Source organism: Echinococcus granulosus (genome assembly GCF_000524195.1).
Source record: "Echinococcus granulosus chromosome Unknown EG_S00150, whole genome shotgun sequence".
Taxonomy (NCBI): domain Eukaryota; kingdom Metazoa; phylum Platyhelminthes; class Cestoda; order Cyclophyllidea; family Taeniidae; genus Echinococcus; species Echinococcus granulosus.
The window spans coordinates 84469-94151 of NW_020170530.1; the positions used below are offsets into that span (position 1 = coordinate 84469).

The window sequence follows — 9683 nt, forward strand, 5'->3', positions numbered from 1 at the left end:
GTACTGGTGTCAGCTGGCACCTAAATCAAGGTAGTGCTATCTTCGCAGAGGTTACAATACCTGCCATTGTTTTACAGATTCTGAAATCAGTTTTGATTGGTGCTCTTAATCAAGATATATGCCCCCTACACTTGAGCTATTGTGTTTGTAGGCAAAAGAAATGTCTAAGAAGTGGGGGAGAAAGTGCATTCTTTTTAGATTATACTTTTAAATAGGGAATAGGATTAAAGCAAAAATGTATTTTTTTGCAAGGTAAATGCAACAACCTGCAATATTTTGATTGGTTAATTAAGTCTCGGTAAGGAGGCTACTTAGCACTCCGCTATTGTACCTCTTCTGGACGGTCTGACCTCAGGACCACGCCAGTAGCCTCCCACCCTTCTGTCCGTCGGCAATACATATTCTGCCCTAGTATTATGTCCTCTTTCGCCCCTAGGGATGTCTGGAGTCGCTACATTACTGCTACTCCAGTCGCCTGTTTTGCAGGAAAGCCAATGCCAAGTGGAGCAACACTATCCATGACCGTAATTCATTCAAAAAAATTCCTTACGGAGCTGTCTGCAGTACTCATACAAAGGCGTCATTTAAGAAAACATGCGAAAGCTCTCTCCACCTCTAAACTAGCTAGATGGAGCTCAGAGAGATATAGCTGGGGAGAGAGAAAGTGAGAACAAATTGGCAAGGAGAAACGGACACCTAGCCTTATTCCCACAAAACTATGGTAAACACCGCCCCTTACTCAATGACTCTTTTGAGGTCAGCGCGTTCCCGATTAGCGATAGGAATTAGTGTTGATCAGCACAGTTTTCATTCCTCCAACCCAGTTTTTATAAAGGACGAAACACAACATCCAATGGAATTTGCAAGAGAGACCAGTGGCTCTGGGGTCAACTATCGTCTCAGTTCCTTACAGCACCGACTACGTCGAGATGTACGACGCGGGAGGTTGGCCAAGGCGAGCACCAGGGATGACGTTTAAAAGGGGTAAGAGGATAGTAATACTGACCTCCTTTGTCCTAAGGATTGACTTCTTTTAAAAAACTGTCATATTTCAACACTTTATTTCCTTCTAAAACACAGCTCGTCTTTTACACGCAAAAGCTTCCACACTGTACAACTAAAGATGACTTTCAAAACATTTAAAGAAAATATTTGTTATTTTAGTTTTTAAAAATTTCTGGGGTGAAAAAATCTAACGGACGTTTTCCATCGACCGGTGGGTATAGCCAATTAGTGAAGCACTCAGGGTGTCAGTTTCCTGCGGTAAAGTTAATGCGATGTGCCAGACTTTCTGGCTACATTTAGTGGCAAAACTAAAATCTTCTAAATAACAACTTGCATGCAATCCAAACAATGGTTTGGCAGTTCTTAAAAAAGCGAATAAACACATTGTTAATGGAAAAAGCAGACAAACAGGGAAAAGCAATAGTTGCGTATGAGGAATTCCAGTCGCCTTGCATGAATTTTAGTCTAGGAAATGCCCAACTTTTAAGGAATGAAGCGCTTTTTAGCCTGAATCGTTACTTGTCTCTAGTTATGGGCCCAACTAAAAGCAAATGGCATCATTTTTATATAGCTAGAAATGGTTTCCAGTAGATTGGATAGTGAACTTGATAAATGAGCTTAAAGGTTCGATTCAGTATTTATTTGGAATCTCATAAACACAATATAAGGTGGTAAAATCGTCTCATTTTGTGGCTCACTATGCCAGTTCTATCATGCAGTATGGATGAAGACCAGAGCCTTTTACCGAGTTTAAGCTGTATGGAGTCTAATCTACATTTATGCCTAGGTAGACGCCCAAGATACGGCGCCGGGATGGCAATTAAACTCGTTTTCTTATCCTCCCTAATGTTATTAGCAGTAATAAAGACAACAATGCCCCAATATCACCAGGACGAACGTCTTTATTTCAACTTTACTTTCCTCAACCCAGGTAATCTGTCGAGGGTAAGATGGGTACCTGCTCTTTTCAACGCCGAGTCTTGTACTCACACAATATAATGTTGGCTTTCCGTCAAAATTTAGATGCAAAAGAAATTTCATATAACTCAAATTAAATTCCCGTGTAAAAGCACCTTGTGACATTTATTACTTTTTAGTAGTGGGTTTACCTGTTTTTTTTATTCTAAGGCAGTGAAGGTCAAGAAAACCTCCTCCATCGCTGAACCGAGGAGGAATGGTTGTCAAACAAACCCTTACTCGGTCATGATTTGCACAGTCAATCAGACCCACTTTTATTCGGTCAGCCAAAATGACGACGATTAGTTGAGCGATTTTCCACAGATATTGCATTTTTAGCTTAAAAGCAAAGAATGTCCTGTTTTTTAAATTGGTATCAACGAAGTCTGGTGGTTCATGTGCCAAGCTGCCCCGTCCCCCGCCCGCCTTGACAGCTGGCGAATATGTCCCCTCTCAATGTCTGAACAGAGCAGCATTTTAAATTTATAGTTTAAAGGGAAGGGAATTATGATTATGGATGATACGAATGCCAATTTGCCCCTCAAATTTCGGAGGAAGTTGGTGCAAAGTAAAGTTCAATGCGGGGTTACGATCGTCTCTTTCAAATTGTGTGCCTAAGAAGCAAACAGGGTTGCAGAATACATGTTCTACTCACTAGTTTAACGTATGAAAGGCGATTTTAGCTTTTATCAAAGTATACAGTTTGCCCAATACTAGGTCCTAATTTGTGTTGCATGGCGGAGTCATAAAAAAACGGGACGATTCGGATTGCACTAGCATGTCGATGCAAAAACCAAATAGCGTTGTGTAAAAAAGGGGTTTCATGCGTTGACTTTTGGTAGGAAGGAAAATGATTGCACCATCCCAATCGTAAAAACTTTTGGCCTTTTGGAAAAAACCCAAATTAAGCTAAATGTGCAATTTAGATGTTATCCACAGATCTCCCGTGCTTCAGGCAAGAGCCAGCCCATTTGTGATTTTAGTGTTCGAACAGTGAAAAAAAAGCTCAATTTCCAAGCTTTTACATATGAAACCAAAAATTTTACAGAGTCATCGTCCCTTGGCCAAAAGTTGACGCAATTTGGGAAGTAGTTTTTTGCACAAATCTTATTTTAATCTTACGGCAACCGGGAGAGTAGCATTACTAATGTCATTGTTAGTACTTTCCTGTCAATTAAATCGCTCACATTCTTGCATCTCAACTGAATTTATTGCGCATTTAGCCTGTTCCCCACAAGATGCATGTTAAATTCACTTCCTAAGGCTGTAAAATGTGCTGCATTTCATGACAAGCAAATGCTGTGGTAGATACAACTACCCGAAAATTGCATAGGACCTTGATTCCGATAATAAATCTCTTAAAAATAGACACCTTCCATCTAAGTCAATCTTGCTGAGATTTAAGCAAGAAAACTGCACATCCAAAAAAGTGCGTAACCTAACTTTAAGGATCATAAATGTGTGCTTACTGTTTTTCAGCCTATACAATTGTATCGTTTTCCGAGTGTTTACTAAATGTCTCGTGATGCGGAAGGACATTTGCATTTCAGCGTTAAGCCAACAGAGAACTTACAAGCCATTCCACATTTTTGAGACATTGCTTCCGCCTTAAAAAACAATCCGCTTTGACCGTATGTGTGGGCACACGGGGGTAAACTTCGGGCGCAGTTGCTCACCACCAATTTCTCGATGCAAACCATACAATCACAAGTGTACTCTACTTTTCTTGGTGCAAAACGATACACCATAAAGTAAACAAAGACGATTTAATGGTAACGTTTTGGATTAGTTTGCCTGTTGGAGGAAAATGACTTTATACATTATACCTCATTCCACTACAAAGCTTACCCATGAGGAGGCTTCGTCCCGCACATCATTTGAGATGGGATGGAGGGAGAAACGGGAACGGACACAATGTCTTATCCTCATCCTTACCGTCGCTCATGTCTTTCGCATTTCCATTCTATTTTTCTGAGTGATAAGTTTCGCGCTTTTGACTCTGGTATTAGTGTTAGACAGTTAAAAAATAAGGGTAAGATAGAAACGGCGATCGGCAAGACTAAGTGTAGGTTTCCAAAGGGACTTTTTGAAAAACTGTCGCAATCCAAGTGCATCTTATTAGGCGAGTTAGCGAAAAAATGGCTTTTAATTTGGTCTTTTGTCGCAAGTGTAATAAATCCTAATGTTAATTGGTTAAGCAGATAAATTTTAAGGAACATTACGTAAAATGCAGCACAAATAATATCTTTTTCATCTTAGGCTGCTTGAGTAGTTAAAATAAATTTTATCGAAAAATTTATCGCAGCTTACCTTTGGTGAGCTGATGGGTTGCTAGTTGGACCTTAGAGAATGATCCCTTCCCAAGAATCTCATGTAATGTGTATCTGCCTACACTAGTATGATTTTCATGTTGAGTTGATTCTCCCAATGGTGTAACGGGAGTTTCTGAATCTCGACACTTTTGGATCTGTTCAAGAAGAAGATCGTACGGTGTCTTTGTGTTACTTGACATATTTTCGACCGAAGGAGAGTGCCTGAGAGAGGCAGTGATTGGTACTGGGTTGATAAAATCACAGGTAGCACTGTGTTTCAGTGAAGAAGGGGGAGGCGGTCCTAGCGATGATTTGATTTTCGGGATGGGGTTTTGGGCAAAGGCAACGCGATTCCTAATTTTCTCCACTATAAGACAATCTATTTTTTGAAAAAAATAACAACTATCAGCAGTGATCCGTCGTCAACAACATAAGACAAAGATCTAGCTATTATAGGCATATATTTTTGCAAGGCAAATCCAGTTATTCATCCGAGATTTTTGATTTAGAAAACTAGAGAAACTAAGTGTATTAAAGCACAGACACCTCTTCCGTGTAATCACAATAAAAAAACCTAGCCTAAACTCATGATTTTTAAGTCGTTAAATAATGATATATAAGTACCATGTTTTTGAACTAAGTCTTTCCTAAAAGTAATTTTAATAAATATGCTTTCGGTATTATTGCACCAAGCTTCAAAGGCAACGATTTCTGTCAAATAATATGGTGCATAAGATTGCAATTCTGTCAGCCAACTATACGAGCCAGAACAAAACTTTTCTTATTCTTCTCCAAATCCATAAATGCGTTTTTTTGTTTTCTCACTCAAGTCAAGAAGTTTCAGAATGATGTAGGCAAAACTTTTCTATCGCAAATTTCGTTCATTGTAAAGAAAGAAGACATAAATAAGTGTGGCACAAACTATTAGATGCAAATTATATTAGCAAACTAGCACGATATAAAAAGTCAACAAAATTCAAAAAAGATAGAGGTAGGAAAAACGAAGTTAACAAATTGCGCTAAAAATAAACACGATTGGCCTTGTCTTGGTGACTACTATTATTTTGGTGCTTTTAGTCTATACAATCTTATCGAAATCCCGTAGCACATTTTGAAGAGTTTGGTATGGTGTAAAAGACCTTCAACAGCATCTCAAAAAAAATAAACAAGCGAAGCAAAATTTGTAGGGCAATTATTTTATTGAACAAATTTTACCAAAACTTCTGTTGCCTCTGTTATCGCGAATAACTTGCTGCAAGGAGACCTATTTATATCCGTATTTAAGGCTCAAATTACTGCTAACTGAATTAGAATGATCTTCATTGCTCAAGCTGGTCGATTCTAAGCTTACTATTGAATACAAAAATTATTGCAAGTCTAAAAAAGCTGTGTAATTTAAAAAGTAATGGCTACTGCCACGAACAGGGAAGATGATTTTTACCACTTATTATTGTGATGCCATCACCACGGACTATTTAAGTCTTCAAGCACAAACCACAATAAGCTGGCTTTGCCTTTGCGTCACATTAAACTTTCGTTTATTATAACACCTCGATTATCCGCGTATATCAGTGTTTTGTTTTCTCTAACTCTTCAGTCTCCGATCTTGTACATTCTCTTAGAGATTGGCTTTGTATATCGTGATCGGATTTTGTGCTCTTTTTTGTGACCATATAGTCATTCGGAAAAACTACGGTTGCTAAAGTAAATCCACGATACATGCATATTATAGAATTCAGTGTATTCTGCATTTACCTCTTCCACCTTGGAGTGATAAGACCGGCTAGGTAACGCCTTTTTTGTAATTATATTACAAACAGGTTGCAGTGGTCATAGAAACACACTTGCATGGTATGCTTTTCTCTAGAAAATAACAAAATTGGTTCTTACCGTACCCTTCCTGCATAAAAATCTAATTACCGAAATCTGACTAACGTTTTTTGGTGTGTAATAATTAAGCATAAAACGGTTTTGTTCCGTTTTAAACGTGTTGATACTGTTTGTGAATATTACGGCCCAAGTCTGCTCTGCAGCAGTAGGGAGTTATGGTGGTATGACAAAGAATATATTGCTGATGTGCAGATGAGCAGAGGCTACTAGCGACCCAAATACCAATTAATAAATGTTAGTATGATTGACAAAGGCTTAAGTACCTCCGGAATCAATGCAGAGTAAACACTCCAGTAAACCATTTCGTAAGATTAGCGACAGCAAAAAGTTTTCTAAAAAATAATTAGTTTTTGTGTAAATGTGCTTTTTAGACAATATACATCAGAAGAACGGCTGAGGTTTAGGTCAGGGGAGACTCTAAAATGCGCGAACCCATAAATAGGATTCGCCAAATAAATTTTGTCCAAAAATGCTCTTGTAAAATAATTTTTTTCGCAAACGGTTAAAATAGCAAAAAGGAAAAGAAATGGAGGATAAAATGTGTCGTATTTAAGTCCCCGTGGCCCATGATTTCCCTTCGATTAATGACATGACTTTTGAGCCCTGCAAACGGCAGCTAAATATTCCAGCAAGCTGGCGACAAAAAAATCGCCTTAAAACAATTGACGTACTTTAAAAAACTTAAAACTTTAAAACCCAGTACTGTAAATAAAATGGACAGGGGTCGTACCTGCTAAATAGAAAATTTATCAACAGATTTTAGGAGTCGAAAAGTAAGGCAACATGCTGAACACCTCTTTTTTAGATTTTTTAACATTTTAACGGACAGTTCAATTTAGTAACTAGTTTTTATAACGCACATTTTGTTCTAAATTATATGACGAAGCCGCTCTATTCAAAATCGTTGCCGTCTGTTAGCCCCCCTTCTTGGTTAATAGTCGTATTGCGTCGTCTGTTTTTAAAGCTTTTATTAGTCTTCGTTTGAAGTTGGCAACCTTTTTGAGCACTTTTTGGGACTGTGTAGATGGCAAAGTCTCCCACCGTTTTTCTTAGAGTAAAGCGGCCGTATTCGGAGCCCCCAGTTGAATTGTTCAGTGCAATCCCGCTGAAGAAACGACGTCATGATAACGTCGATTGCAGGACACCTACCTGTTTCCGATACCTCGGTACAACTTCAAGCCTCTCTGATACCATACATCCCTCCGCTGATGATCTCCAGGACATGGGTGCTTCTGGAGAACGAAAGTTGATCTTATCGCAGAATTCCATTGCCCACGTCCTGGACTCTCCCCGAACCAAGATCTCCTGTACAGTGAGTGTTTTGAACAGTGCAACGAATTTTAGATTTGCAACTCATCTAGGCACTTTTCATCACCGGCAAATATCATACTGGCGTACTGAGCATTTTGGTGGTAATGATGTCATAAAATCTAAATCTGCTTGAGTGTGTGTATTCACAGAAGATCTATAACAGCTTACTTTACACCGTACTTGATATCTGTGTCTACGTCCGTTTTAAATTTAGATCACTTTTGGCTATTAACGCAAGAAACTCTGGGTTTTTACATTTTGCAAGCTGTCTACTGTTTTGCAGGGGTGGTCAAAATTTTATTGATTAACTAGACCACCGTTAATAGTCAGTGTGTCAATTAGTTGTATAGTCAACTTATTCCTCATGTATTCGTTTTCCAGCGCTTAACGTCCTGACCTTTATCAGGTTATGTATCATTCATTCTTCAATGTCAGCCTCTTTTATCATAACGTTGTTAATAATGGCGTTATTTCCTAATATTATCAAGTCCTTTGGCAATGAATGAACAGTCTGGAGTCTGTTTGAACCCTCAATAATTGTTGAGTCTCCCTTGAAGGGTGAGAAGTGTCTTAATAATGAAGAAAATCTGCTGCGGCCCTTGGTAAAACGCCTTAGCTAATGGCCACTCATCCCCTAGTCGCCTAAATGGGGAAATCCATGAGTGGACGAATCAAATTTGTCAATTTTTTTTGTTTTCATTGCATTGAAATGTATCGTGTTTTGGAAATTGTGGTGATATTAGCTCATCTTTGACAGTAGGAACCTTTGTAAACGTGGCAGTAGCTCCTGATCATACGAATTTGAAGCTTACCTGACATCCAAATCCATCATTTTATAAGTTTACTTAAAATTAGAGGCGTGCGATTTTTTGCACTTTATTGTAATTATGCGTACTAGCCACAAATATGTTGATTTACTCCTTTTGCTCTAATTTATTCTTCTATTTGGCTTTTTTGCTATTTAAGTTGTTCCAAATGACGCAATGCAATCTAAGCGATATGGTTCTTCTTACTTTATCAGATTCGTGTTTCAACGACAGACTTTATATCATCAAAGAGAAAAGCGGAGATGGAAGAGGCCGAAGATGAAGTAGAAAACGAGGAGGATGGTGAGGTCAGGGTACGGAATTCGTTTCAGCCTCCTCCAGCCAAATCGCTTCGCATCATTGACCTCTCCTACCAGTCCCAATCGGATCCTTTGGCAATGACTTTAAACGGTCTTAGTCTAGTTCCTGAAAGTACATCCAAAGGGGAAACTGACACTCTTGACGAGGGCAAAGCTGCGAGCGCGGAGGATGATAACTTCCTCTATGATCTCTATGCAATCAGCACGAATTTCGATGAGGATATTGCTGACCAACTAGATGATGAGCCGCCTCTAGAGGGTATATATGAGGGAAACTCTGACGAGTTTGACGAAAGCTTTTTTTATGATGGCGAAGATTCCGACTCCAACAGCGAGTTAAACTGGCGTAATGACTATCCGGACGAGGAGGACGTGGAGTCCAGTGACAGCCGTGTTCGTGACAGTGACCTTGATGAATATGGCTACGACGACATTGACAGTGATGACGATAATCAGTTTTCTCGTTTCTTTTAAATAGCACCATGTATAAATAGAAATGAGAGTTTTGCGATTTATCTATTTTTTAGGAATCCGCTTAAACAGTTTGGTTAATATAAATATGACGATTTCTTGGTGGTTTTCTTCCCAGCTCATATTTGGGGGTACCTCGTTCATGGTCACACTAATTTTGTCTAGCAACGGTTCGAGAATTCTTAGTCGTGGAGTAGTCGGGATAATCCAGCAGCTAAAGGTTGGCCCGTCTTGGGCTCTAGCATGCTGCTTCCAGACCGACGTGTTTATGGCCACCTCGACTCTTTGACAAGTCAACTTCAAGGGTGGTGTTGTCAGATATCCTGTACAGCTCAGATAAGGCTTTCTAGCTGCGGCGGTATGTAAACCGTCATAGCAATTGCAGTAGCGCAATCTTAGAAAACTTACAAGACTGGGATGACCTTCAGCGGCTGGAACGTACTTAATATAGGGTCGGTGAATAGGTAACTGTTAATGCAGTACCATGAGATCCGAAGGTTCACCAGCTTCGAAGGCGTTAGCAGCACTACAAGCAGATTAGGCTAGATTGGCAGTCGCCTATACTATTCATCGTAAATCCGATCAGCATCGCAAAGGCGGAAAAAAGTTGA

The 9683-nt window shown here is 39.3% G+C and overlaps 1 protein-coding gene across 1 annotated transcript; it reads left to right on the plus strand. All coding sequences in view use genetic code 11, as the record gives it.

Moving 5' to 3' along the window:
- Positions 1–7188: 7188 nt before the first annotated feature.
- Positions 7189–9075, plus strand: EGR_09500 (hypothetical protein; the record flags this gene model as incomplete). Its single annotated transcript, XM_024498749.1, has 2 exons — positions 7189–7476; positions 8497–9075. 2 exons carry the CDS (start codon positions 7189–7191, stop codon positions 9073–9075), a joined length of 867 nt encoding a protein of 288 aa, XP_024346844.1.
- Positions 9076–9683: the final 608 nt, after the last annotated feature.